The sequence below is a fragment of the Capsaspora owczarzaki genome, assembly GCF_000151315.2.
Source record: "Capsaspora owczarzaki ATCC 30864 unplaced genomic scaffold supercont2.1, whole genome shotgun sequence".
Taxonomy (NCBI): Eukaryota; class Filasterea; order Ministeriida; family Capsasporidae; genus Capsaspora; species Capsaspora owczarzaki.
Window position 1 is genome coordinate 592,068 of NW_011887292.1, and position 26,000 is coordinate 618,067.

At 51.6% G+C, this 26,000-nt stretch overlaps 7 protein-coding genes across 7 annotated transcripts; 4 read left to right on the forward strand and 3 right to left on the reverse strand.

Moving 5' to 3' along the window:
* Positions 1-366: 366 nt before the first annotated feature.
* On the forward strand, positions 367-4,640 carry CAOG_00172 (crk-like protein). Its single transcript, XM_004364986.2, has 10 exons — positions 367-378; positions 1,308-1,415; positions 1,526-1,655; positions 2,468-2,738; positions 2,833-3,039; positions 3,128-3,307; positions 3,418-3,646; positions 3,743-3,864; positions 4,021-4,140; positions 4,248-4,640. The coding sequence occupies exons 2-10, from the start codon at positions 1,385-1,387 to the stop codon at positions 4,449-4,451; spliced, it is 1,494 nt and encodes a 497-aa protein (XP_004365043.2). The 5' UTR covers positions 367-378; positions 1,308-1,384; the 3' UTR covers positions 4,452-4,640.
* A 22-nt stretch (positions 4,641-4,662) lies between these two features.
* Positions 4,663-7,644, reverse strand: CAOG_00173 (hypothetical protein; the record flags this gene model as incomplete). Its single annotated transcript, XM_004364987.1, has 2 exons — positions 4,663-4,676; positions 5,094-7,644. The coding sequence occupies 2 exons, from the start codon at positions 7,642-7,644 to the stop codon at positions 4,663-4,665; spliced, it is 2,565 nt and encodes an 854-aa protein (XP_004365044.1).
* A 1,693-nt stretch (positions 7,645-9,337) lies between these two features.
* CAOG_00174 (hypothetical protein) lies at positions 9,338-11,260 on the reverse strand. The gene is made up of 6 exons (XM_004364988.2): positions 11,081-11,260; positions 10,492-10,610; positions 10,187-10,379; positions 9,954-10,067; positions 9,817-9,868; positions 9,338-9,729 (listed from the first exon to the last, which is right to left on the reverse strand). The coding sequence occupies exons 1-6, from the start codon at positions 11,230-11,232 to the stop codon at positions 9,451-9,453; spliced, it is 909 nt and encodes a 302-aa protein (XP_004365045.2). The 5' UTR covers positions 11,233-11,260; the 3' UTR covers positions 9,338-9,450.
* Positions 11,261-11,450: 190 nt separating this feature from the next.
* CAOG_00175 (hypothetical protein) lies at positions 11,451-14,932 on the forward strand. The gene is made up of 6 exons (XM_004364989.2): positions 11,451-11,704; positions 12,213-12,448; positions 12,562-14,068; positions 14,172-14,247; positions 14,338-14,423; positions 14,519-14,932. The coding sequence occupies exons 1-6, from the start codon at positions 11,477-11,479 to the stop codon at positions 14,828-14,830; spliced, it is 2,445 nt and encodes an 814-aa protein (XP_004365046.1). The 5' UTR covers positions 11,451-11,476; the 3' UTR covers positions 14,831-14,932.
* Positions 14,933-15,048: 116 nt separating this feature from the next.
* On the reverse strand, positions 15,049-16,301 carry CAOG_00176 (hypothetical protein). The gene is made up of 5 exons (XM_004364990.2): positions 16,006-16,301; positions 15,768-15,917; positions 15,578-15,664; positions 15,326-15,481; positions 15,049-15,189 (listed from the first exon to the last, which is right to left on the reverse strand). Exons 1-5 carry the CDS (start codon positions 16,295-16,297, stop codon positions 15,131-15,133), a joined length of 744 nt encoding a protein of 247 aa, XP_004365047.1. The 5' UTR covers positions 16,298-16,301; the 3' UTR covers positions 15,049-15,130.
* A 153-nt stretch (positions 16,302-16,454) lies between these two features.
* CAOG_00177 (hypothetical protein) lies at positions 16,455-20,938 on the forward strand (the record flags this gene model as incomplete). The annotated part of the gene is made up of 9 exons (XM_004364991.2): positions 16,455-17,599; positions 17,674-17,852; positions 17,951-18,034; positions 18,127-18,446; positions 18,542-18,606; positions 18,696-18,830; positions 18,935-20,036; positions 20,146-20,442; positions 20,698-20,938. The coding sequence occupies exons 1-9, from the start codon at positions 16,513-16,515 to the stop codon at positions 20,936-20,938; spliced, it is 3,510 nt and encodes a 1,169-aa protein (XP_004365048.1). The 5' UTR covers positions 16,455-16,512.
* Positions 20,939-21,135: 197 nt separating this feature from the next.
* On the forward strand, positions 21,136-24,165 carry CAOG_00178 (papain family cysteine protease). The gene is made up of 6 exons (XM_004364992.2): positions 21,136-21,261; positions 21,822-22,873; positions 23,017-23,096; positions 23,194-23,431; positions 23,568-23,769; positions 23,881-24,165. The coding sequence occupies exons 1-6, from the start codon at positions 21,171-21,173 to the stop codon at positions 23,985-23,987; spliced, it is 1,770 nt and encodes a 589-aa protein (XP_004365049.1). The 5' UTR covers positions 21,136-21,170; the 3' UTR covers positions 23,988-24,165.
* Positions 24,166-26,000: the final 1,835 nt, after the last annotated feature.

A 26,000-nucleotide genomic window follows, 5' to 3' on the forward strand; every position in this document is an offset into this window, starting at 1 on the left:
CACGTTCTAATGCAGATTGTGAGATGCACTGCAATGAATGCACCATCATCCGATCTTGACAGTCGGTGGACGGGTTGGTGGGGGTGGAGGGTCGTAGTAACAGCAACATCCAAAGGTGTGTTGTTGATATCTCGTGAGCAACCGTACGGGTTTTTTTTTTTTTTTTTTTTTTTCCGTCGTCTACAATTGTCTTTGCTTCATTCAGCTTGAACTGAGCGCTTCACCACCCAGAGTTCTCTTCGTGATCATCAACCCTCATCAACAGCAGCAAAATCAGGTTGTCAACTGATCATCATCATCATCATCATCACCAGATTGTAGAAACGGACTTTGGTTCATTCTTTTTTTTTTTCTTCTTCTTTTTCTTTTTTTCCAAAGGTACGTGCATTTTTTATTTTATTTTATTTTATTTTATTTTGCTCTGTTCTTCAGCCGTCAACAGCGAAGAACGCCCGTCGCCCTGCCGCTTGAAAGCCCTCCTTGCATCACTGATTGATTGCGCTCTAGTTCATGTGCTTGCGCTGGGGGGTGGCCGAGCGCGAGAGGGCTGCCAGCCGCAGAGGGAGAGAAAGACGATGACAAGTTAAAAAAAAAAAAAAAGGCGGTTTAAAAGCCAAAAGTCAGACCAGACCGCACAGCAGCGACCAAGTGAAGCGAGTGTGAGTGGTGGCACAACGGAGACGTGTGTCTGAACGACACCAATCCATCCAACAGCAGGACGGCAGCCTCGAAGCGAGTAGCAAACAGGCAAAAAAAAGAAAAAAAAAAAAAAAGAAAGCGGGGGGTTCAGCGCATTGGCGCGATAAGGACCGGTCTGGACTCGTCCTGTGAGTGCAGGGCAAAGCTCGCAGCAGCAGCAGCAGCAGCAGCAGCAAGCTGTGGTCTGCTAATACTGGCACTCGTTGTCGCTGGATGCTTCTGTGCGTTGGGAGTGGCAGGGGAGATTGTCGTGAAAGAACTGGGTAGCTCGGCTGTGGCCAAAGTGTGCATGGAGGCTGGCTTTGCTTTGCAGTGTGGGTCTATGTGTGCTTCTTGCTTCTTTGCCCTCCAGTGGTGGGCCATCCTGAGCGGGAGAGCGAGCGAGGCAGACAAGAGCCAAAAATTGCGCCTTTTCTCTTTTTTTTTTTTTTCTTTTTTTTTCTTGTCTTTTTTGTGGTTGTCGCTGCTCTTGTTGGATGCCTCAATGGTTGTACCCTGCACTCACTGTGAATGATTGTTGCTCTCCCTCGACTCCCCCTTGTTGGCGATTCGTGCTGTGCCCGCTGCTTGTCGCCGCGCGCGTTGCGTTCTGTGTGCTTTTTGGGCAGCGAGCACATCCTACAGAAAAAGCGTCCTTTCATTGCCCAGAGTGCCATTCCTCCGGTCTCACAACCACGCACCAAACATGTCGAACGAAGTCGACGATCTCCTTGATCGTAAGTCGATGCGCCCTCCGCCGCTCGTGCGTTGTGTGAGAAGCCAGAAGCGCGATGGTTGGTTGGCTCATCATTTTTATCATTTTTGCTATTCTCCCCTGGCTGTGCAGACCTCGAGGGCAACCACACTGCCCTTTCGCAAAAGCCGCCAAAACCCGTGGGCAGCAACGGCATCAGCAGCCCATCCACGTCGCCCAACAGCTCCAACGTGGCCGTCCCGGACTTGAGTGGTCCCAAAGGGTAAGTTTTTGGCTCTTTTTTTTTTTTTTTTTTTCGCATGGTCCTTCCCCCCCCCCACTCCGCGTGTCCGAGCTTTCCTCCTCCTGCCCTTGTTCATCCACTTGACGCACACCCTTTTTTCCCTTGCTCCTCAGCCAGCCGCAAGCGGGATTGCTTTCGTGTCCTTTTCGTTCCTCTTTTTTTTTTTTTTTTTTTTTTTTTTTTTTTTTTTTTTTTCGCTTCACCCTTTTGTCGCACAGTGCTCGATTTGGCATTTTCATCCATCTGCGGTTGCGCCTGTGCCCGTCACATGGCACATTTGGGCCTTCTTTCTGCCAAACAACGCACGCCGCTTTTGACATTCCTCGCTTCATTGGAGCTTTCTCTCTGCCAAGCACGGCCCTGTACGGATTGGGGATTTGAGGCAATAGTGGGGAAGGGGGAAAGCTGGGAACACCAAAAAAAAAAAAAAAAAAAATCCTAGAAAAAAAATGTCAAGTCAGTTGACATCCTGTTGGTATTGGTTTGCTTCGCTACCACCGCGCAACATCACACAGATATGGCAAAATCATCGCATTGTTTGGGTGATTTGCTATTGGGGACCCTTGTGCTTTTTCCATTTGCTGTTGTCTTTTTGTGGGATGTTCTCCGACGGCAATTAGCACTTCCCACCACATGTCTTGCTCCTGCATTGCGGCTTGCGATTGATTGTACGATGCGTTCATTGGTGCATATGAACGCTCGTCCTCCTTTGATTTTGGTGGTTGGCGCATGTTCGCGCGCATGCCTCGGGATCAAAAGTGTGCCTCGACTCACTTTCACCACCTCCACAGCTGGTACCATGGCAGACTCTCCCGTGGACAAACTGAAAGCTTGCTCCAGGGCAAACCCAACGGCTGCTTCCTCATTCGTGACAGCACCTCGTCACTGGGCGACTACGTCCTGTCCGTCAGCGAGAGTGGCCGAGCAAGCCATTACATTGTTGCCGCTCGAGGCAATAGCTACATCATTGGTGATCAACAGTTTCGCGACCTGCCGCATGTCATTGAGTTTTACAAGAAGCAAGTGCTGGATACGACCATTCTTACACATGCAGTAGACGTGGTAAGTGTCTCTTTTTCTCGCTTTGGGGATTTTTATGCCTTGTCCCTTGCTCAGGCCCTCACGCTGTTTGGGTGTGACTTTTGCTCGTTTTCAGGACAACCCGCACGGCACGTTCGGGGGCACTCCCAGTGGAGTCTTGGCCACCGTTCGTGCTACACACGATTTCCCTGGCACAGATCGCGAAGATTTGCCGTTTGCGCGCGGCGAAATTCTTCAGGTCTTGCGCAAAAACGACGAAAATTGGTGGCATGCGCAGAACGCTCAAGGCCGAACGGGTGCCATTCCTTGCACTTATGTGACCGTACGTCCAACGCGCGCATGCACACAACACAACGAGGCGTATCTGAGGCGCTTTGCTGACCTGATGTTCTCGTCTTTGCTTGCTGCAGGTAATCCAATCATCGACTTCGTTTGCACCGCCAGTACCAGACACACCTCGCCCGGCTTCCAACAGTATTGGCTCCCGAGGATCCTCTCGTTTGGAGCGCTCTCAATCCACCATCGGTCCCCCGGACGGCTTGACTTTCGGCAGCCGCTTGGTCCGTTCGACCTCGGACGCGCCACCACCAGTACGTTGTGTCCCGTTTTTTATTTACACAATTTTTTCATGCGTCTCATTTTTTTGCATTGGCACTTGCCTTCCTGTTGCCCCACCCCCCGGTATCTCGTACGCATCCAGGGATTTGACGCCAATATGAGTCGCACCGCCTCACTGCGCCGTGGCTCGACTGCCACCGACGCAAACTACATCAAGAAAGTGGTCAAAGTTTACGACGAAAAGGGCCTGTTTAAGGCCATTACTGTTTCTCCCGCGCTCTATCTTTGCAAGGATGTGCGAGAAGCCGCCATGCAAAAGTTTGTTCTGACAGGCCCCAGGTGGATCTTGTACGAGCAGCTCAAGGACGGAGGTACGGGCTGCGCTGTTGTTTTTTTTTCTCGTCAAGTTGTCTTCCCTGTTTGTGGGTGCGTCGACTCACTGCCACCCGTGTGACATTTGGTGACAGAGCGCCTCTTGAATGACAATGATAATATTTTGGAACTGGTCCTTGCGTGGGGCAATCAAGAATTCCGATTAATCATCCGGCAAGCCAAGGACAATGTTGCGAGCGGTCTTCGGTCGCCAAAGGTATGATGCTATTCGGATCAGATTTCGAGGAGGGCCTTTTCCGATCGATGGTGATTCGTACCTCGTTTGTGGCTGACTCTGGCTGTTTCTGTTTCCTTTCCGTTTTCTGTTTTCTGTTTTCTATTTCCTTTCTGTTCTGGTCTTGTGCGTGCTTAGCTTCCCCAGCAGTCAGAGTTTACTCCATCAAAACCGCTCGACCCTCGCGTGGTTGCCCAGGCGGTTGCCATCATGAACCGAGTCCCCAATGCTTACGACACGTCGGCGCTCTCGTTCAGCGTACGGGGCTGCTTCCTCGTCGTTGTGTTGCTTTTTTTTTTGCTTTTTTTTTTCTTTTTTTTTTTTTTTTTTTTGCTCACGCCTCTCCTCCCCTTCTTCGCTTGTAGGTTGGCGATATTATTGACGTCATTGAAATGAGCGATACCGGCCTATGGAAGGGTATCGCACACGGAAGAACTGGGCATTTCCCCATGACGGCTGCAAGCCTGATTGAAGCTGGGCTCGGTGTGGGGCGGTTGCAAACATCGTCCTCCACTGGTGACATGAACGGGGAATTTGATTCAATGCTTGATCAGTTGAAGACGTTCTGACGCTCGACTCCCATTTTCCTTATTATTGCAAGGGTCGGTCCTCTTGTGCGTCTCGCTGCTGCTTTATCGTGTTTCAAGAATGAACAGTTTTGCTGCTGCTTTATCGTGTATCAAGAATGAACAATGTTGCTGACTTGTGCTTGACTCGCACCCGCCATTCAGTCGAGACTTTTCGCCAAAAACTCTCCCCCCTGTTTCGATTGACTCAAAGCTACGCCAATGGCACTGCTTGTCAGTTATAAAACGAGAAAGTACGAGCCATAAAATCTATTTGTTTTACGGGAAGGGAAAACAAGCACGCCAGTTGGGCAATAAAGGCACACACACGGCAACCAAATATACACGCAAGACTACAAACAAACAAACAAACAAAAAAAAGCAAAGGTAAATGGCAAAAATCAGGACGCGAAAACACAACAACAACGAAGAGCCGGTGATGACAGAGTCACCACAGCCAAACAGACAAGGGGAATCAATCACGCACAAAAAAAATGCAAAACAGGTATCAAAAGAGTAAGGAGAGGGGGACCGATTTGGTCACGGAATCGGCAAAAGCCCTTGCTCGTGAGCAAAAAACATTGCCAATTTACGACACTTGCATGGAAGGGCGGCGAATGGGGTCTTCCGGTGCATTTTCGTAACTCTTCATTTGCTTGTTGAGCGTTGGCAAGTCACGAATAATGCGGGCATTCTGCAGGTAGTTCTGGACGTGGTGCTTTGGCTCGAGGGTCTTGTACTGGTCGCGGCCATAATCGTACATCTTGTAGATAATCTTGGAAATCATGCGAAGCTTGTCAAAGTTGACCATTTCGTTGACGAGCCTGGGGTTGCCGTCGTTGATAAACACGAGATCTTTCAAGTAGACGGGGAGGAAAGGAAGCACTGGCTCGTTTGGCTTAATGTTCGCGATTGCCTCGCGGTAGGCACGCATGTTGCGGCTGGGGTTCATAATCTGCTCGATGCGCTCCTTGGCCTTGATCACCGCTGCTGGCAACAAGTCCCAAGCGGCCTTCAGCTTTCGGATGACTGGGAAGTGCAAGCCACCCATGACAGAGAAGACAGAGTAAAAGTTGTTGAGGGCGAGGCAGTGCTTGGCGACCATGATGAACTTGGCAATCAGATCGGCTTGCGACTTGGCATCGCGACCGCCGTACACAATCTCCGAAGCCACCCAGAAGCTCTCAGTGTCAAAGCGGAGAATAAAGTTGCTGAGGAAGGGCGCATACTGCGTGCGCTCGCGGTCCTTGGGAGTCCATAGCTGGTGCACAAACTCGAGCGGATGAATGTTTTGATAGAGACCAGAGTCGAACAGCGTCATTTGCTCGGCCAAGTCCTTCGCCTCGAGTTGGGTGACAATCGAATCGAGGACCTTGACTTTGCGCTCCGTGTTGAGCGCCTCGGCAGAGGCCAGAGTTTTCTCCCAGTCGGCATCGTTCTTGTCGAGCGTGTCCTTGATGTACTTGTAGGCGATCGTGTAGCCGGAATGCAGAATTTCGGGGACAAAGTCGTGCAGCGCCTGGTACAGCCGAGTGTTGTCCTTGAAATCGGGCCAGTGGTGCTGCGTCCACTCCAAAAGCACCTTGAGCACCTTGGTTTGAATTGGACGCTTCCACTTTTGGTAGTACTGCATGTCTTCTGCGGTCGGATTTTCTTCGGGCAGAATGTTAAAGCGACCGACGAGCATGTCGAACAGGTCCATCGGCTCCATGTATTGGCGATAGGTCAGCAAGACGACGTCAACGTAGCCGGGCTCGAGCTCATTCTCATCGGCCAGACGCTCGACAAGGTTGGTGGGCAGACCGGCGAGAACGGTCGGGGCCAGAACAGATCCTTCGGTGGACTGGAGCACCATGACCTGCTTGCCGTTCTCGTAGACATAGACGGTGCGCACATTGGGATCTTGGGTTGCGGCAGCGAGGAACGGATCCGTGATTTGCGCCGCGAGCATTTCTTCGTCGACAGGGTTGACCTGGTCGCCAAAGATGACGCTGGCCTCCTGCTTCTTGTCGCGCATGCGCTTGGACATGGACATGTAGAAGGTCGAGCCACGGCGTCCCGATATTACTGCATGCGCGCCACCCGATGCTGGGGCTGCGGGGTCCTTGACAGTCGCGCCGTTGGCCGCGCGATACGTGACAAGGGTTGATTCGGAAAGGTGACGCTTGACGTTTTGGCGTTTCATGGTGTCGCTGCCAGATTCCTCCGACACATGGGGCTCGGGAGAGCCAGGTGCCGCCGATGCAGCCGCAGCGGCCGCGGCAGCCGCCGACGCAGCAAGGCTATTTGAGCTCGATTCGTTCGACAGGGCTGCATCCTCGGTGCTGTTGTGACGGCCAGACGCTGCGCTGGCAGCAGAGTTGGCAGCGGCCTCGGACATGGCCGCGGAAACGGCAGAGTAGACGCTCGATGACTCGACGGACGAGTCACCTTCCGAGTGCTGGAAGCTCGAGAGGTCGGCGTCGGCCTCGGCGTCGCCTTCCGGGACCCACTTGGTCTTGGGGAAGGCCGTCTCTGCAACTCGGACCTCGGTGTGCTTCTTGCTGGGTGCAGAAAGCGTCCATCGGTAGACCGACTTGAGCCAGTCAACCACGCCAAAGATGGCTGCAATCCACTCCTTCTTGTCTGCTTCGGACGAGCACTTGAACGTGTAGTGGAAGGACTCGCCAAAGCGCACGTCAAACTTGAGTGCGTGGTCGTGAACGTTCGACGGCGTCTCTTGCAAGACCATGCTCTTGAGAAGAATCGGGAAGCCGACAGGGACGCCCTTCGGTGCGCCAGTCTTGGTCTTTGCGGGGCCCTTGCCGGCCTTGTAGCAGAACAGAATGTCGCTGAACAAGAGCAGCTGCACGCCGCCGCGATGCTTCTCGCCCTTGTTGAGGCCTGCGTCCTTGGACTCGCCCTTCGAGGACGGCGACTGTGGGACTGGGATGTCCGGGGTGGCCGCAATGCCCTCAATGCTGTTCAAGTCCTTGAGCTTGGCAAGCGCCGAGTGGTACGGTGGCACGTCCACCGTGACGGAACGCAGCTCGCCGTTTCGCAGCAAAAATCGTGCGCCCTGCGAGAGGTCAAAGTCCTCGAGGTTGGTAAAGTCGACCAGATCGCGCAGCTCGGCCTGGTCGATGGTGACTGCCTTGCCGCCCTTCTTGGGCGCTCCCAAGTTTGCGACAGACGCCTTCTTGGACAGGGAAGCCATGTTTTGGGGGAGGGAGGGGGGGGGAAGTTGTTGAGCTATGAGAGAGAGAGGGAGACGGTGAAGTGAAGGGAGAAACAAAAAAAAAACAGTGAGCAAAGTTAACAGTGAATGGAAGTCATGTCCAAAGAAGAAGACAACCAAGTGTGAAAGGGGGAAAAACAAACGCTGTGTGTTAGGAAAGGAAAAGTGATGATGGGAGGCAGAGGGCGTCTGAGTGCGAACAGAGTGCTCATCGTAGCCAGTCGAAGATTTAGACAGTTTAGACAGTGGAAGGGACACGCCAAAAAAAAAAAAAAAAAAAAAAATACCAATCTTAATGGAAAACAAAAGAAAAAAAAAACTCCAATAAATACAAAAAAATAGAAATAATAATAATTCGATTTTTTTTGTGTGTGTGTAGTTGCGGCTTTTTGTGTTTGGGTTTGTTGTTTGTTGTGTGAAGGGGGGGGTTGGAGCTGGGTGACAAAGAGGCAAGTACAAGGAAATGGAAGTGGGAGGAGCAGTGAGGGGGAGGGAGGAGAAGGCACAGAGGTTGAAGCGCGAGAGTGGGTAACAAACAAATAAGAATAGTAAAAATAATAAAAATAATAAAAATAATAATAAAAAATAATAGGGAAGATGGCGTTGACGCTCGCGACCGTGACAGATGCGTGCCAGGTGAGGAGGCGCCCACAGTGCTTGTTGCACCACTGATCAAGCTGGGTAACAGAGTAGCACAGTAACACGGGGGGGGGACGGTCGAAAGGGCATCGGCATAGAGCCAGCAGATTTTTGACTCGCAAAAACAATAATGATCAAAAAAATAATAAGAGAAAAAAAAAGAGAAAAAAAATACATCAAATAAATAAAAGTGATGATGCGAAGCGTTCCGTTGACCAAGTGTGCGGCCAATGGCCAGAGCGAGCTCACACAGCCACCAACCCAGCAGGTTGCAAGACGCAAAGCCAGACACTGGATCAGTCGCGGTCGCAGGAGGCGGCAGACGCGTCGAGATGGCCAGCGAACAAGCTGATCCCGACTATTGTGTGTTTTTTGTGTTTTTTTTTTTGTTTTTTTTTTTTGGTTTTTTTTTTTTTGGGCACAGAATTCTTCTCCCTGTTGTGAAGTGGAGAACTCGACCCCCCCCCCCCGCCCGCCCCTTCTGCACGCCCGTCTCCCATCTCTCCCATCTCCCTTCATCGATGATTCGCTTAGAGGCGTCGTCCTTCCACTCGCTCGGAATTGTCAACAGAGGAGGAGAGCAAAACAACGACATGAAAAAAGCGAAAACTTACAAAAAAAAAAAAAAAAAAAAAGAGAAAAGAAACCAAAAAAAAAAAAAAAAAAGAATGAACTGATTGTCAAGTTGTGCAACACAAAGTGGCGAATGCCAGCTGTGTTGCTCGTGCACTGTGTCAGAGCACTTGTAGATTTTTACAGTCAAAAGTAAGATCTAGGCGAGGGCGCGAGGGGGGGGCGGGTGAATTGTTCAACCGAAAGCGAAATCTCCTGAAAAAAGCGCGCTTGCACCTTTTGGAACAGATTTGGGATTCTGAGAGACAACATGAAAGCAACCAGTCATAGACTTCAGTAGAACAGCACCATGGCCTGAATACCACTACCGCCCTCGATGCACTGTTGGCCTTATGCTCGGCGTTCTGTGATTGTGAACTTTCTTCAGCCAGTTCAAAACAAACTGTGCACTGATTGTTCACGCTCTTCGCCATCCTCCCTCGATAAACAACGATGAAGAAATCACGCAGTCATCAAGGCGGATGATGGTTCATTTACAAAACAGCGTGTGCCGGGGCATCAAAGGCAACTTCTTCATCGGTTCATCAGCGGGGTCCGATCGTGGAGTCCGCGCGATTCGTCCTGTGCGCTATCGCTCTTGGTGCCAAATAACAAGCTGCGGTACAGCTTGACCATGTGGCGAGTGCATCCGAACAGCAATAATAGAAGTGTGCCTTGGAAGGTGACGCTAAACAAGTACATCCAGTTCAGTGCGAACGAGGGCGAGAGCTTGTGCTCGTACTGATAAAGACGTGCCGCAAAGCCAAACGGAGCGCAGAGCATGAACATGACTCCGTAAATCAGCAGACGAATCTACGCAACCATTGGACAAGCCAGTTTGAGTCAGTGGTGCAACAACACTGAAACAAACAAAAATCCCAAAACTCGACATGCACATACAACGCTCTTCAAAGAAATGTTTCTTCGGCGCTTGAGAATTTGTTGAATCGCCCTGATCGTGATGAGCGTCAGCTTTTTGCCAAATCACCAGAACGCAAAACGAAAACCAAGCACCGACAGCAGCGGCAATCGCTCACCGCATCACTTGGACCAGCATGACCAAGCCGAAGAGCCAGATAATTATGAGTGGCAGGTAGGATACGACCAGATGCCACAATTGTGTGCGGTTGGTGGTAATGTCCGTCATACACCTTTGAAGAGGCAAACACAGAGCGAAAACAAACAGACAAACGACAAAATAAAAGATGAGAACTCGCGCATGATCAGGCTCATATCAACAGTAAACGTTGTGCGTGCTGAGAGACCATACCAAGGCCCTGACGGTCCGATTGTGCTTTGTGTAAAGGTGACGATGCACACAATCAGCGCGCTGCCCCATGCAAGCAAATGGTAGTAGCGCTCGAATCGTTCGCCGTCGTTCTTCTCCATGCACAGCATTCGGTGCAAGTTGAACACTATACATGCAAACCATGTGAAGCCCGACTGAAAGCCAAAGATTAATCCTGCATCAAAAACAACAAAAAAACCAAAACAATCATCAGTTGAAAAAACACAACCAAGCGAAACAACTCGGGCCTCCTGTCGTTCCTGCAATAGCACATGCATGCTCTTTACCAATGCTTTGTACGTGACACAACATGTCATCGTCATATATTCCTGGCAGTCCCTTGAAGGCGCTCATCAAAGCGCTCACGTCGGAAATCGTCACTGCAATACAAAGATAGGCAATCATTCTGTCGGAAAGGCCATACACATCCAAATGACACCAAACAAATGAGCAACGATCGTGTAGTGTCAATCAATGTCAAACTCAACCGGCGTCTGAGAGATGCGAGAAATGTCAGAATCTGCAGTGTTGTTGGCCATTTGCGCCGCGAAATCCCTTCCAGTTCGGACTTTGTTGCTCGCTTTGCTCCAGCAACATCTAACACACCAATCGTCCTCGCGCATCTCAGCTCTGTGAGTGACAGCGATACAATGATGACGGTGGGAACGCTCCGGCAGAAGCAACCCATTTGTTTTCCCAAGCAACAGCGACCCAGCTCTCTGCCGCCCGGTCAGTGGGGCGCTGGATGCAACTGGCCTGTCGTGCACTAGTTGCTCACTCATGTCGCCAAATACGTCCCCTCAGCGGGGCCCCGTTGTCGACGAGATGCAAAGTCTGAACGGTGAACTCGTGTGTACAACAACAGCAACCACACACCTTGCGGGGAAGACGCGCAGCTCTGGGAAGAGACACGCCGAGACCAGCAAGAAGAGGGTGCCGAACAAGGACGGAATGCCCGTTGCAAAGATTGTGATGGAGAACTGGTCGAGCTCCTCTGGCGTCCACGGTACATGGGCGTCGTTCAGCATGATTACTATTATTAAAATATAAAAATCGGAAAAATCGGAAAAAAAAAAAAAAAAAGATTGATCAATGTCAATTGCCATCCTCCTTCAAAGATCTGCTACAACCATGATAGATCTATGATGAGAGACAAATATCAATGAAAAAGTTTCAGAATCCACATCCATCTCAAATGTCGATCATTCGTTTTTTTTTTTTTTCGTTTTTTTTTTTTTTTTTGAATCCTTTCTCGTTTTTTGTTTCAGAACAATGCCGGCTTCGCGTTCGCGCTCGTCGCAGTCAGCGTCATCGTCGGCGGCCGCGGCAGCCTCACAACCAGCCGCAAATGCGTCGTCAGCACGAACCCATGACAGTGATTCCGTCGAGCACTCGGACCAGCGCGAGTCTCGCTTTGGTCACCTTCTGCAGCCCATTCAGGACTTGACCAAAAATTGGAACATTGACATTGCCAGCGAGCTCAACGACTACCTGAACGAGGTGCGGCCTCCGCCACCCCCCCACCCCACTTCCTCATTCAATCGCAAGACCGCATCGTTTTGTTCGGGGAGCGAGGAGCGGTGGTGCATGTCAGGAGTGGTGGTTGCGAGTTTTGCAAGATTCGCTCCGACATGAGCCGACACTGCATGCTCTCGACCCCCCCCCCTGCCCCGCTCCGTCCCCAGTGTCATATCACTGTCGCAGTGCGCTCTTGCCACATACGGACTGTTTTCATTGCAGCTGGAGCGAGCAACGTCATTCTGTTACCATGTTCAACAGCATCCAAAAACAAAAAGCTGCCAAACTGTTTTTATTCAAACCGTTTCGAATTGGCGCCTTTTTTTTTTTTTTTTTTTTTTTTTTTTGTGATTTTGTTTCAATTTACACCCTGCGCTTTTGTTTCTCGCTCCCTGCTCCGCTCGCGTTGTCCAATACGCGTCTCTTCACTCCTGACAAAAACACCCTTCTTCTTTGCTCATGCTTTGTGTGTGTGTTTGTTGGTTGGCAGATTGAACACATTAGCGTGTCGTTCGACCAGGGCATCACAACGCTCAACTTTGCCGAAGCCGCACTGCTCATTCAGGGCTCGGCATGCATCTACAGCAAGAAAGTCGAGTACTTGTATGCGCTCGTGTACCAAGTGCTGGAAATGGTTGCCAACCGCCGCAAGGCCATTCAAAAGCAGGCCACGTCCATCAGCGCGGAAGGCAAGGACGACGACGCCCAGTTTGAGGACGAGGACGAGTACGTTTCACAGTCTGCGAAGCGTTTTGTTTGAGTGTTGCTTTGTTTTCAAAAAGCAGCATGCCACTCACTGATGTTTCGCGTTTGTCTCTCTGGTGCCATCGCTGGTCCAGCTTCCTCGAACTTGATGATCTCAAGGAGAGCAACAACATTGATTTGGCCGACGACGAGTTTGATCAACTGTCGTCTGAGCCAAAAGACGGCGGCGCCTCCATTCAACTGATTGCTCGAACTCCGCTGGCATTGATTCCACTGAGCGACAAGGAGAAGGATGGCGTCACGTTGTTTGCTGCGAATGGCGAGCCGTTGGGCAGTCGATGCGACTTCCGCATGAACACATCGTTGATGCACTCGTCTGGAGCACTCCTTCTGGACCTCGGCGAGCGATTCCGGGTGGAGGAGCTTCAGACACGCTCTCAGCAATCACAGAGCCAACCTCAACAGCAGCCAACACAGCAACCGAGCGTCGACCAGCTTGCATCGGCTCTCGCTGCCATGCCAAACAAACCCATTCCCGAGTCCAACGATGACCAAAACGACGGTGTCCACGACTGGCACTATGACGACGACGATGATGATGATGGCCCTATGGCAGACGATGACGATGGCCTCCATGATCCCACTGACGTGTTTAGCACCCAAAACGTGCTGACGGAGGTTGCGGCTGCAAATGGGGATGCGTTGAAACCTGCATCGGCCGCCAGTGCTCTGCCAGAACGCATGACTACGCGGAAAATGGTGGCAGCAGTGGCAGAAGCTGTGCGCAACGGGTCCTCCGCTGCACTCGCCGCCTTTGTGGATCCCTGGGCGCCACTGGATCCGCACTTGCCAAACAAGGCCCTAGAGAAGCCTTTCAAAAAGGGCAAGACGTTCCGCATTCCGGCTTGCTTGAAGGAGAGCAAGTCAGGTTCGGATGCGTTCGCAACGGTCACCGCCCCGCTCATTCCCATCAGCGCATTCTGCGCGGGCGTGGCCAACACCCACAAACCCGTCCCAACAAACAAGCTGAAGGGCCTAACCTTCTCGGATCTAGACTACTTGTACTGGCCAGAACAAAAGCGACGAGAGTCGCAACGCAAGCAGGACAAGCAGCGCTTGATGAGCCGATTGCTGATGACCGCCAAGGGCCGGCGATTAGTGCGCCGCGATGGTTGGGATGCCGTCGAGTCGCCCTTCCTGGCGTCGGACAGCATGCAGGACGCGCAGGCAGACATGGCTGCGACCGACACACTTCGTCAAAGCAACAATCTGCTCAAGGACGGCGATGACGATATTTTCGGTGCTGGGCCCGGCTCGGATGTCGGGTACGATAACAATGATAATGACGATGACGACGACAACAACAATGAGGATTTGGTCTACTGGGGTGACGATGGAGCGAACGATTCCAACAGTGACGCTCCGGCTCGAGTGACAATGACTGATGCTGAAGCGGCCCTCTTCCGGGCTGGAGACGTGCAAGGCCAGCAACCGGTGGAAATCACCATGAGCTACGAAGAGCTTGTGCGCAACTATGTCGACAAGTTCTTGAAGAGCGCCGTCTTGTACGCTCAAGAAACCGCGCTGTCCAAGCGTGTCGCCGAGTGGGATGAGAAGATTCGACCATTTTTGCGCGAACAGGTAGAATGAGGGGGGGTGGTTGTGGAATTGTCGTGATGAGGTGCGACGGAGTGTTGCGAACGATGCGCTGACTTGGATCATGTCGTTTGGTTGTTATTTTCAGGATGAACGTCCGCCATTCGATATGTTAGCCACAGGATCCGTCCTTATTCAAACTTTCAAGGAAATTCCTGCTGCTGGTGAGTTTTTGACCCGAGTCGGGGGTGTTTTGGGGACTGGTTGTGATTTTGTCAATGCACTGTTTGACTTTGATCGTGATCTCTTCGCAGCAAAAGAACCTGTTCCGTTTAGCAATGTTGTCTCCAACCACGAAGTGTTTGAAGTTTGCCGCATGTTTGTTTCATGCTTGCAACTGGTAAGTCATGTCCAGGCGTGAGCTGACTTTTGGATTTTTGCAAGGCCTCACCACCGATTGCCCCTCACATACACAACCCACTTGAATGGTACCAGGCCAACCAAGGTAACGTTGCAATTTCGCGCGACCAACTCGACCCGGACACGGGAATGCGCGTCAAGTTCCTCCACGGCAATGCCGTATACAACTTTACTGGCGAGTCGGAAGATGCGCCCGAGTCTCAATCACAAAGGACGGAGGTAGCTGCTCCCAATCTAGCCGCTTCCCCTGAAAATGCCACCACATCCAGCAGGACAAGCAAGGCGACCAAGTCGGCCAAATCCTCCTCCAAAGCTACTGAACCCATGGAAAAGCCGACCAAGGCTGTCGCACTCGGCAAAAAGCGCGGTGCAACAGCAATCGCCTAAAACGGATTCTTGTGATTTCACGGAGAGCAGGCAGAGTTTTGATGTCAGGTGCTGCTCTTGTGTGTTGTTATGGTTGCTGTTGTTGTTGTTGCTGCTGCTGTGCTTGTTGTTGCGATTTTGGGTTGATTGGCAATGTTTGCCGAGGATTGAAAGACGGCTGTCGATTGCATGTTCATATAAAGAAACAGGAAATGAAAACCAAAATTGTGTTTGCCAGACTCGTGCAAGTTTTCTCTGTGTGAGGACTCAAAGGGGATGGTGGAGATTTCTACAGTACAATTGCGGGGCAGCATGAATATTCTATTCGTCCCAGGCGGCTTGTTTTTGCTGCTGCTGTTGAAGGAAATCTTGTCGTTTTGCTGTGTGTTCCAAAAGTACAAAAAAGCACCATTAAAAAAAAAGGAGATCGAGAAGGCAGCAAAACAAAAAAAACAGTGAACGCTGGAAACCCACGAACCGCACACAGTCCAGAAGCAAGAACAAACTCGTCTCTACCTTTGCGCTGCTGCTCGGCTTCCTTGTCACGCTGCCGCTCCTCGGGAGTGCGTATCCGTTGGGGCACGCCAATAACGTTGGCAATGAGTCGCTTCGCAACAGTAGCATCTTTTTCTGGCCGTAGTGGCAACGCAGCTCGATCCGGGAACAGGCTTCCTGCACCAACGAGAACGAACAAAAGAAATAGAGAAGATGAGTTGGGTCAAACGCCAAGCATTGAAGCATTTGTGACAAAACAAAAACAAAACATACGAATGTGCTGCGCTGTCTTTGGATCGGATTTGCTGATGGGTCGCAGTTTGACCGTGGAATGGGCAAAGTTTGCCAGTATTTGTTCCACTGTTTTTTCGTTTGATTGTTTTTTTTCCAAGCACGCATGTAGGGTGAGACAGGACGGACTTGACTGCGGGCGAAAACTACACAGTGAAGTGCCCACACAAACCTGCATATGGCGTTGAAAATACTACGAATGCCTGAGTGTCTGAAAACCACTTGATATGCGAGTGATTGTACGGTCCAACAAGCCGTTCAAGGTCGGCTGTCTTGAAGTGCTCGGGGATGCAATAGAGCTCGAGAATCGAGTCGTGTTGGACTGCCAAGCCAACAGAAAACAGAAAGCACTCAAAGTCAACAAAAACCGGGATTTCCCTGCAAGTCCGAGTCACGACTTGGTGACTCACCTGGCTTGGCTTGGGCAGCGCCAGACATCATGTCAAGCAGCTCGCTCTTCATTGCTGGCATGGCAAAGGCGTCGGCGCTGTGGTTGTCGTCGTCCGGCCAAGCGGCAGTGCTGTTACTGCTGCTGTTACTGCTGCTGCTGCTGCTCGTGGCATGTGATTGACTGGCGCTGGTCTTGGAAGTGCTGCTGCTCTTGGCAGGCTGCTGCTGCGGCTGCTTCTGCTGCTGCGGTGGAGGCGTCGCTGTCGTCTCGTCGTCCAGCACACTCTCCCAGTCGTCCGCGACGTCACTCATTTTTCTTAGACTGCCCTGATGGCAACCATCATGATCAAGCCAAATCATGAATCTCATCTCAAAATCCAAATCCACTCCAGACGTATTCACAACGACGACAAAAGTCATATTCACTATTGAATTCGTCAAGTCTTTTTGAATCAAGTTCTGATTCAGTCTTTTTGTGTTTGGCGCGCAAAATCGCGACAACAAGGGCAACGTCGATCAAGCACAGAATGCCGCCCAAGCGCAAAACAACGGCGAACGCAGTGGCGTCTGCTGCTGAGCCAGAGGCTGTGCCGATGGACGTCGCTCCTGCCGTGGCGCCTGCTGCCGTAGTGGTGGCTCCGACCATGAGACGGACGCGATCATCGACCGCTCAGGCGCAGTCTCAGTCGCAGCCAGCGCCACCCCTAGCGACCCCCGCGGTGTCAGCAACCGAAGCAAGACAGACACGCCAGACCCTGAAGCGGGCGGCGAGCTCGAGTGCGGCATCCAATGCTGCTCCTGCTCCGACGACTCGCTCAACGACGACGACGCTGAACGACGACGCCGAAGCGACCCAAGCGGGCCTCCGCCCCATCGACCTGACGCGGCAAGCAACCGCGAGTGTGCCGTCGTCGTTGTCGTCGTTGTCGTCGTCGTCGTCGTCCTTGATGCTGGGGTCGTCCTCGGGCGCTGGGAACAGCCGTCGTGAAACAAAGATTTTGGCGGGAAGACCCCCAAACACAACCGCTGCTGCAGACAACGGCGACATTGTCATTCTCGACTCGCCTCCCGCCTCTCCAGTTGCGCGTGCTGGTCTGAGCACGAGTTCCGGCAGGGCGGGCCCGAGCACCAGCGAAGCCAGCGCCAGGGCAAGTTCGAGTTTGCCGATGCCGACAGCCACGGCCAGCACTACGGTCAGCCAGCTGCGCTCGTACTCGTCCAGCACCTCGGCTCCGGCAGCTCAGTGGTCAAGCCACCCGCCTCCTACATTGTCGTCCGCGGCTCGAGCACCGACATTCTCGAGCCAGCCGCGTCCCAATGAACAAAAGCCAAAGCCCGCACTCCAGTTTCCGTCGTCAAGCGAAGAAAATGCGGCCGACAGTTCAAACCTGGTGTACGACCTCACGCAGCCAGGCAGCTCTGGGCCACTGGGTGTGATGCGCGCGCTGACACCCGCAGAACGCCAACTGCTGCAACCTGCAAAGAAGCAAATTTCACTCGGAACGGATTTGCACGCCACCGCAGCTTCCACCACAGATCCCTATGACGCCATGGCAATACAGCGCAGGAATGAAGAGGCTGCTGCTGTTGTTCGGCGAACGTTGCGACCATTTGGTAAAAGTTTCACTTTCTGAGTCGCGGCCGTTGTCACCATACGCTCTACTGACTTTTTGCTTTGCCTTTGACAGACGAGGGCTCCTCTGATGACGAAGATGCAGACCCGAGCTACTCGAGCTACCCGACGCGAGAGGCTATTACTGATACGGATGCTGTGAATTTGGCCGAGATGCTCAAAGAACTCGGAGAAAATTCCGAGAAGCGGGTGGAGGTTGTTCCTGGTCTGAACGTGGAGCTTTATCCCCATCAGGTAATGGTAGAATGCCAGGCCTGATGCGTTCGTTACGCACATTGAACTGGGCAAAAGGGTTTCGTCCAATTGGCTCAGTCTGATTTTGCATCTCGCAGAAAATTGGTACGGCCTGGATGATTGCTCGCGAGAAGAAGGCACCGTTCGGTGGGCTTCTTGCTGACGAGCCTGGTCTTGGAAAGGTGAGTACCATGTGTGGTGGGGCATTTCCCGTGTCGTCGTGGATCTAACTTGGAACCACAACAAAAAAAACTCCTGGTTGTTGCTGTTGCAGACCCTACAATGCATCAGCACAATGCTCATCAATCGACCTCCTCCGCTGAAGGCCAATCCAAATGTGCGGCAGCCGATGCGCACGCTAGTGGTAGCCCCAATGGCGCTTGTCAGGCAATGGGAGGCTGAGATTCTCGGCAAAGTCGATTCCGGGCTGGAGCTCAAGGTGTATGTGTACCACGGAGCACATCGCAACCGTGATCCCTACTTTCTGGCATCGCAAGATGTCGTGCTGACCACATATGCGTTAGTCGCGAATGAGGCGCCATTCCAGGACGAGTTTATGATCAACAAACGCTCGAGTCCCTTGTTCAAAGTTCGGTAAGCGTCCTTGCTGGAGAGCCGAGGCGTAGAGGAGTGACTTGGGTGCAGAGATTTGACACTCTCACTGGCTGTGTGGTTGACATTGAGTATAGCTGGTTTAGAGTGGTGCTCGATGAAGCGACCTGCATCAAAAATCGCGGTGCTGCAGTGTCCCAAGGTGAGCACATACCTTTTTCATAGATGTCTCAAGTCAAGCAATGCAACTAACTTGCTCGTCGTTGTTAATTTTTTTGTCTTGTTTACCAGCTGTGGCCAAACTGCACTATGAAAGGCAATGGTGCATATCTGGTACTCCCATTCAAAACTCGATCGAGGATCTCTTCCCGCTCTTCCGATTTTTGAAATACGCCCCTTACGATCAGTACCACCGCTTCTGCTCTAGTAAGTGTGCTTGATTGGTTTGGTTTTGTCTGTCGTGTTCTGCTTCTGTGCTTCGTGTAGTGTGTCCGCTTTCCAACTGACCAATATCGTGCGTCCGACTTTAGGCTTCAACATTCGCAAAACGCTGCAGTTCTCCGCCAAGAACATTCAGCAACTCCAAGCCGTGATGGCCCCCATTTGCTTGCGCCGGTTGAAGAGTAGCATGATTGACGGGAAGCCGATTCTCAACCTGCCCCCGCGCACCGTCACTGTCTCTCGCCAACCCTTCTCGATGGAGGAGCTCGATTTCTACAACGCGCTTGAAAAGCGGTCTCAAGTGCGTTTCTCGCGCTACTTGCTCCGTGGCCAGGCCATGAACCACTACAGCAATCTGCTTCTCATGTTGCTGCACCTGCGACAAGCTTGCGACCATCCGCACCTCATCAGACCCGTGCGCGAGTTGGCCGAAATGCAGCATGTAGACCCCTCTCGCTACAACGCACTGATGCGCGAACAAGACGAACGTCACAACCGCGCCGTCCAACGGCAGCAAGAGGCGGAGGCCGCACAAACATCGACGCGACGCTCCCGTCGAACCCTCGGTGACATGGAGGACGACGACGACGACGATGATGATGATGATGACGAAGAGGAGACTGTTGCTGGCGCGAGCTCGCGCGACCGAGGCAATGACCGCCCTGCAACGGGAGGCGTAGACAGCCTGCCCGCCGATGTGCGCAAACGTGTTCTCGAAGGCAACATTCAAACCGAATGCCCCATCTGCATGGACGTCGCGACAGGCGAGAACGAGGGCGTCATTTCCCGATGTGGTCACGTCTTTTGTCGCGCGTGCCTGGTGGCCTATCTCGAAAACGGGTTGCGAAGGAATGTCAACGACAAGGCGACGTGCCCGACCTGTCGCCAGCCAATCGACCAGCGGCAAGTGGTCCCTCTTGCTGCCATCCAGAAATCCATGAGTAAGAAGCCAAGCGCTGACGAGGAGCAGGGCGAAGGCGCCCTCGCCGACGACGACGAAGACGGTGACGACGAGATTGCCAAAACGCTCGTTCCAGTCAATCTCGGGACAACGCTCAATCCTCGTGAACACCAAAACCTGACCAGAGTGCAAGACGTCATGAATGGAGGCGCCGCTGCTGCTCCCTCTCTTCGAGACTTGCTTCAGCTGCAGTATCGCTTTGAGCAAACGGCCCAGAGTTCGACCAAGATGTAGGTGGTGCTGATTTGCTGTAGACGATGATGTTTTTTTGCAGTTTGTGCATTGGTGGTTTGTTTTTCTGACTTTTGAATGCTCGTTTTTTGACTTGGGGCGGAGCAGCAAGTACCTTACTTCGCGCATCCACGCGACACTGAAAGAAGACCCATCGTTGAAGATTCTCGTGTTTAGCCAGTGGACTTCCATGCTCGACCTCTTGGAGCCGGCGCTGCAGGAAGCGCACATTTTCTTCTCTCGCTTTGACGGATCCATGAGCATGCGCGAGAAGGATAACGTTATTCGTGAGTTTGGCCATCTCCGCTCCCAAACGCGAGTGATGCTTTGCTCTCTCAAGTGTACCTCCATGGGTCTGAATCTGACGATGGCATCGCGAGTGTTTATTGTTGGTACGTGGACCGCGTTGGTTTTTATTGCTTGTTAGTTGTTTTTGGCTGGAGGAGGGGGGAGGCCGGTCCTGGATTGTCTGGATGAACTGACCAATGTGTTTCTTGTCCATTTGAACATTGTTCGGGATGCTGTGGATGAAATCGTGGTTTGCAGAGTAAGTTGATTTTCGGTTTTTGCTTGTTGTTCGTTTTCGTTGCGAATCAGGTCTTGGACGAAATTGGAAACAACTCACACTTGTGGCTTTTTGTTGCTGAACTTGTGCGGCAGTCCTTGGTGGAACCCGATGCAGGAAGAGCAGGCCATCGATCGCGTCCATCGAATTGGACAAATGCGCGAAGTGATTGTTGAGCGATTGGTCATTCCAGACACGGTCGAAGAGCGCGTCTTGCTCTTGCAACAAAACAAGCAAATGCTTGCGAATGCCGTTCTCGACGAAGCTGGTCGAGCGGCCTCGCAGCGCCTCGACCTGAATGACCTGATGTATTTGTTTGGGTTGCGGCGCGATTGAAAGGAGAGGGGTTTTTTTGTTTTGTTTTGTTTTGTTTTGTTTTGTTTTGTTTCTCCAGCCATCGCCAGCCACCCGCATTTTCTTGTTTGTGTTTGCTTGCTTCTTTAACACACACAAGTGCCGCGTTCCATCATCGTTGTGAGATTAATTTACTTTCTTACTCTGTTTTCCAAATACGACAATCAAACCTTTCATTCTTGTTTCTTTTTTTTTTTCTTCTTCTTCTTCTTCAATGCGTGCTTCCATTCTGCTTGTTGCCGCTTTTGTGGCTGTTGCCGCTGCTCTGCCGATGCAGTCGCACCCGACCTGCCGCCCTCCCAAGAGTAAGTCCCTCTTGCTTTCTCTCTCTCTCTCTCTCTCTCTGTTGCTCTGTCGCTCTCTCCTTTGTGCTCTGCCGCGTGCAAGTCAGCCACCAGACTCACTCGAAAATCCGTGATGATGATTTTTTGCGGATTTTTTCATCATTGTTTTTTTTTTTTTTTTTTTTTTTTTTCATTGGTCACCTCTCACCACCGCATCCTCCTTGCCTCTCACTCCAATGCCGTATGTCTGTTTTCCACCCCTTCACTACCCCTTCTGGCTGGTTGAGCGCCGGTTTCCCCTCCCGCTCGTCACTTCTTTCGCGCTTTTCTTCTCTTTAGTGTCAAATCATGTGGCTTTTTTTTTTTTTTTTTTTTGGTTTCTTTTCATCTTTTGTTTTTTTCCATAATCGAAACAACCGAAAAATCAACAAATCACGACACCCGAAATTATCACAATTCATTCATTCATTCATTCATTGTCATGATGAAAATTCACTCAAACAACAAAACCTGTTGACGTACTTTGACTCACTTTTTGTTTTTTTGTGTTTTTTTTTTTTGTTTTTTTTTTTTGGTGGTAGACGAGTGGGCGAACGGCGAGCTCGTGCTCTCACCCCGTCCGCACGAATACCTCAACGTTGAGGACCTCCCTGATTCGTTCACCTGGGGCAACGTCAACGGCGTCAACTACTTGAGCGAGCGCCGCAACCAGCACGGCCCCGAGTCGTACTGCGGCAGCTGCTGGGACGTTGCCACCACCAACGCTGTTTCTGATCGCATTGCCATCCTCCGCAAGAACGCCTACCCCCCGGTCGTGCTCTCGGCCCAAGTCGTGCTCAACTGCGGCTATGGCGGCTCGTGCGGTGGCGGCTCTGCGTCCGGCGTGTACGAGGCCCTCAACAAGTACGGTCTGCCCGACGAGACCTGCCAGGCCTACGCTGGTGACATTGCCCAAGCCTGCAAGGACGTCAACATTTGCGAAACCTGCGGCTCGTCTGGCTGCACTGCCATCTCCAACTTTACCATGTACTATGTCAGCGAGTACGGCACTGTTCGCGGCGCCGACAAGATGAAGGCTGAGATTTTCGCTCGTGGCCCGATCTCGTGCGGCATTGATGCCACCGCTGCTCTTGAGGCCTACACTGGCGGTGTTTTCAGCGAGTTTAGCGTCCTGCCCATCATCAACCACGAGATCTCGGTTGTCGGCTGGGGCACGAACGGCTCCACCTCGTACTGGATTGTCCGCAACTCGTGGGGCTCGTTCTACGGTGAGGACGGTTTCTTCCGCATCAAGATGGGCGGCGACAACCTTGCCATCGAGACCGACTGCTCGTGGGGCGTTCCCACCCTCACCAAGCCCAGCACCGCTGCTCCCAAGGTCGCTGCCCCCGTCCCCGTCCCCGCTCCCGCCGCCAAGACTCCCGCCGAGCTTGGTCTGTACCACGACCTCTCCCGCCCCGGTGTTCGCATCGACCGCACTGCCTCGCGCCAGATGAACATTGTCTCGCCCCAGCCCTTCGAGTTCCTGAGCGTCGGTGACCTCCCTGCCTCGTTCGACTGGAGCAACGTCAACAACACCAACTACCTGCCCTCGCCCCGCAACCAGCACATTCCCCAGTACTGCGGCTCTTGCGTAAGTGTCGTGTAGCGGCGGTGGTCGTGCAGTTTCTCTCGCGGGTGTTTTTCATTTTGTGTGTGTGTGTTTGGTCTTTTTTTTTTTTTTTTGCTTTTCGATCACTCATTCGCTCTTGGTTTGTTATTGCTCCATCTTTATAGTGGGCCCATGCTACCACCTCGGCTCTTTCTGCTCGCTACTTTATTGCCAACAATGCTCAGGGCATTCCGTTCAACCTCAGGTATGATGATTGTTTTTGTTTTTCGGTTTGGTTTCGTTGCACGTCGTTTTACGTTCACTTGTCGCTAAACGGCGTTGAATTGTCAACAAAAACGCAGCCCCCAGATCCTCATCAACTGCGTCACTGCCAACCAAACCCAAGGCTGCAACGGTGGCGACCCGCTGGCCGCGTACGCCTGGATTGCTGTCAACGGCATCCACGACGACACTGGCACGTGGTACGAGGCCAAGAACCTCCCCTGCACCGACTACTACAAGTGCCACACTTGCGAGCCCTCTGGCAAGTGCAACGCTGTCCCCAACTGCCTCAACTTTGGCGTTGCCCAGTTTGGCGAGGTATGTGCCACGTTTGTGCTGTTTTTTTTTTTTTTTTTGTTTGTTTGTTTTTTCTGCCGCGACGAGACGCTACGAGGGTGGGACTGTGCGTCAAAAGTGGATATATTCACGTTGCCTTCTATCGTCGCTTTTCTAGATTGTCGGCGAGGCTGCCATGAAGGCTGAGATCTTTGCCCGCGGCCCCGTTGCCGTCACTATTGCCGTCACCACCGATCTGATCAACTACACTGGTGGCGTCTTCCACGACACTACCGGCGCCATCGGCGATGACCACTCTGTCATGCTCACTGGCTGGGGCGTTGACAACTCTGGCACTCCTTACTGGACCATCGTCAACAGTGCGTTTCGTTCACATGGCTTGATTTGCTTGTTCCTTTCTGTTCGGAATCTCGTGTGGGATTGCGTTGGCACTGACTTGTTTTTTTTTCTTTGTCCTTGGTGTTTTGCAGGCTGGGGCACTTACTGGGGCGAGACTGGCGCTGCCCGCATTGTTCGTGGCGTCAACAACCTCGGCATTGAGTCGCAAGGCGCTCAGTGGGCCACTCCCCGTCTTTAAATAGATTGCCATTGCTGGTCAGAAACACGGCACTTTGGCGTTGCTGTGTGTTGACTCTGTGTGATTGCGCAGCGAGTTGTTGCATTGTTTCTGAAATTGTAGTAAAAATTTGTGCTTCGATCTGTCTTTTGTCCATTGTCTGTTTGATGTCGCTGCACTGAGATAAAGTCCAGTATCGCCATCATTCCAGAAAGCAATCGACGCGGAACCTGCGTTTCCACTTGGAGTGCGGAAATCGAGCAGAACATTTTGGCGGGAAAAAAATCCAACCGCGATTTCACAAACCACAAACACTCGCCCCCGATCGCATCGCACGCTGCCATCCTCCTTGCCAGCTGTGTTGACGCTGCAATGACAGTCGTCTACATCACAGCGCTGTTTTCTTGCCGATCTGTGCAGCAACGAGTTCCATTTTCCATTTTGCCGCAAAATTTCAAGTTTTGTTTCAGTCTCCCTTTTTTTTCGTTTTTTTTTTCGGTTTTTTTTTCGGTTTTTTTTTTTTTTTTTTTTTTTGGTTTTCCTACCACCGACGCGACTCAATCTCGTCGATACCTCCCTTTTATCACAACCACCACCAACCACCCCTCGACCCCCCCAACAAAACACGCCTTGCCTGAGCCCGATCCAGCCATTCAGCCATGCAGCAGTAGACCCAGATCCACCCCGTTCGATTTTTCCGAGCTTTCGCATTTTTCCAACCAACACGACAAAATGCGTACCTTGATAGTTGACCAGCGTAAAACAAAGCCAACTCAAGACTAAAAGAAATTCTCATACAAACTAGTTAGAAAAAAAAAAACGCGCCAAAAACAACTTTTTTTTTTCGAAATTATTTTTTGTGATTGTTTTCTTGAGCCCTTTCCACTTTACTTGCATTGTCTTCGCCAAGCGCCCCCGTTTTTGTCCCGTTATTTTTCGCCTTCTACCCACGACTACCTGACTACCTGACTTCCGACTCCGACCCCCGCCATGCCTGCTCCCAAGCTCCGGTGTGACTGAACGAAAACTTTTCCCCTGAATTATTGAACCGAACCGATTTTTTTTTCTTTTTCCTTGAATTTGAACGTTGACCGCCTTTTTGTTCTACATTTTGGCGCTCAGCTGTCATCACATCCGTCTTCTCCCCCTTTCCCTCCTGCTTCCGTAACCCCTCCCCCTCCCCCAAGAGCTCTCGGCTCTACTCGACTCTACGCCTGTCCTTAACCCTTCTCTCTCTCTCCCCGGCCTGCCCCCTCGCTCAGTTCACTGCCTCTGCTTTTTTTTTTTTTTTTTTTTTTCCTTGATTATCTCTTGATTTTGAACCAAGACAAAGCTTTTTTTTTTTTTTTTTTTTGTTTCTTCCCCCGACTGCCTTCCCTTGTGACCCTTTCGTCAAGTGCCGCTTTCCTTGTGCCCCTCCCTCGCCGCTGTTGCTACACCCTGTACGTTCGTTCTGTGCCTCCCGTTGTCTCTGCGCAACTCTCTCTGCGTCCCCCTATTCCGTTACTTCTTTAATTCTTTAATTCTTTTTTTTTTTTTTTTTTGAAAGCAGCGTGCTCGGTCATCAACCTTTTTTTTTTTTTCTTGTTTCACTGTGGCCATTTTGACTTTTTTTTTTTTTTTTTTTTTTGTTTCCTTTTCTTTCTTCACCTTCTCCTTCTTCTTTGCTCTCGTTTGTTGCTGCAGTTGCCTGCTTTTTTTTGCTCTTGTCTTGCATTTTCCATCTTCCCAATGACAACGACAAACCGCTGACTGGGGTTGGTCTTCCTTTGCTTTTTTTCCCTTTTTGCAGATCAGCGACAACAACGCGCTTTGACTCTGGTTTCCGATTGGCCCATCCACCTCCGTTCCGCGCAGCATCTCGCCATCGCGCTCCAAGACCAATCAGACACTGCATCAAGCCATGATGAACGTTTCCGGACAACCGCTGCAACAGCGGTCAGTCCTGTTCAACCCGCACTTTCACCAGCAACAGCAGCAACTCCAACAACAACAACAACAATTGCAAGGGGAAAAGGAGCAGGGGCGGGCCCA

Bases quoted from the DNA above. Each gene is read 5' to 3' on its own strand.
- CAOG_00172 (XM_004364986.2), top strand. From the start codon at position 1,385: ATGTCGAACGAAGTCGACGATCTCCTTGATC. The intron at 1,656-2,467 runs GTAAGTTTTTGG...CCACCTCCACAG, and splicing joins GACTTGAGTGGTCCCAAAGG to CTGGTACCATGGCAGACTCT. The intron at 3,308-3,417 runs GTACGTTGTGTC...GTACGCATCCAG, and splicing joins CCTCGGACGCGCCACCACCA to GGATTTGACGCCAATATGAG.
- CAOG_00174 (XM_004364988.2), bottom strand. From the start codon at position 11,232: ATGCTGAACGACGCCCATGTACCGTGGACGCCAGAGGAGCTCGACCAG. The intron at 10,611-11,080 runs GTGTGTGGTTGC...CCTTTCCGACAG, and splicing joins CTGCGCGTCTTCCCCGCAAG to AATGATTGCCTATCTTTGTA. The intron at 9,730-9,816 runs GTATGTGCATGT...ATGGTTGCGTAG, and splicing joins ACATTTCTTTGAAGAGCGTT to ATTCGTCTGCTGATTTACGG.
- CAOG_00175 (XM_004364989.2), top strand. From the start codon at position 11,477: ATGCCGGCTTCGCGTTCGCGCTCGTCGCAGTCAGCGTCATCGTCGGCG. The intron at 11,705-12,212 runs GTGCGGCCTCCG...GTTGGTTGGCAG, and splicing joins TCAACGACTACCTGAACGAG to ATTGAACACATTAGCGTGTC. The intron at 12,449-12,561 runs GTACGTTTCACA...TCGCTGGTCCAG, and splicing joins CAGTTTGAGGACGAGGACGA to CTTCCTCGAACTTGATGATC.
- CAOG_00176 (XM_004364990.2), bottom strand. From the start codon at position 16,297: ATGAGTGACGTCGCGGACGACTGGGAGAGTGTGCTGGACGACGAGACG. The intron at 15,665-15,767 runs GTTTGTGTGGGC...ACGAAAAAACAG, and splicing joins ATTTTCAACGCCATATGCAG to TGGAACAAATACTGGCAAAC. The intron at 15,190-15,325 runs GTAGAGACGAGT...TGGAACACACAG, and splicing joins AGCCGAGCAGCAGCGCAAAG to CAAAACGACAAGATTTCCTT.
- CAOG_00178 (XM_004364992.2), top strand. From the start codon at position 21,171: ATGCGTGCTTCCATTCTGCTTGTTGCCGCTTTTGTGGCTGTTGCCGCT. The intron at 21,262-21,821 runs GTAAGTCCCTCT...TTTTGGTGGTAG, and splicing joins GACCTGCCGCCCTCCCAAGA to ACGAGTGGGCGAACGGCGAG. The intron at 22,874-23,016 runs GTAAGTGTCGTG...CCATCTTTATAG, and splicing joins CCCAGTACTGCGGCTCTTGC to TGGGCCCATGCTACCACCTC.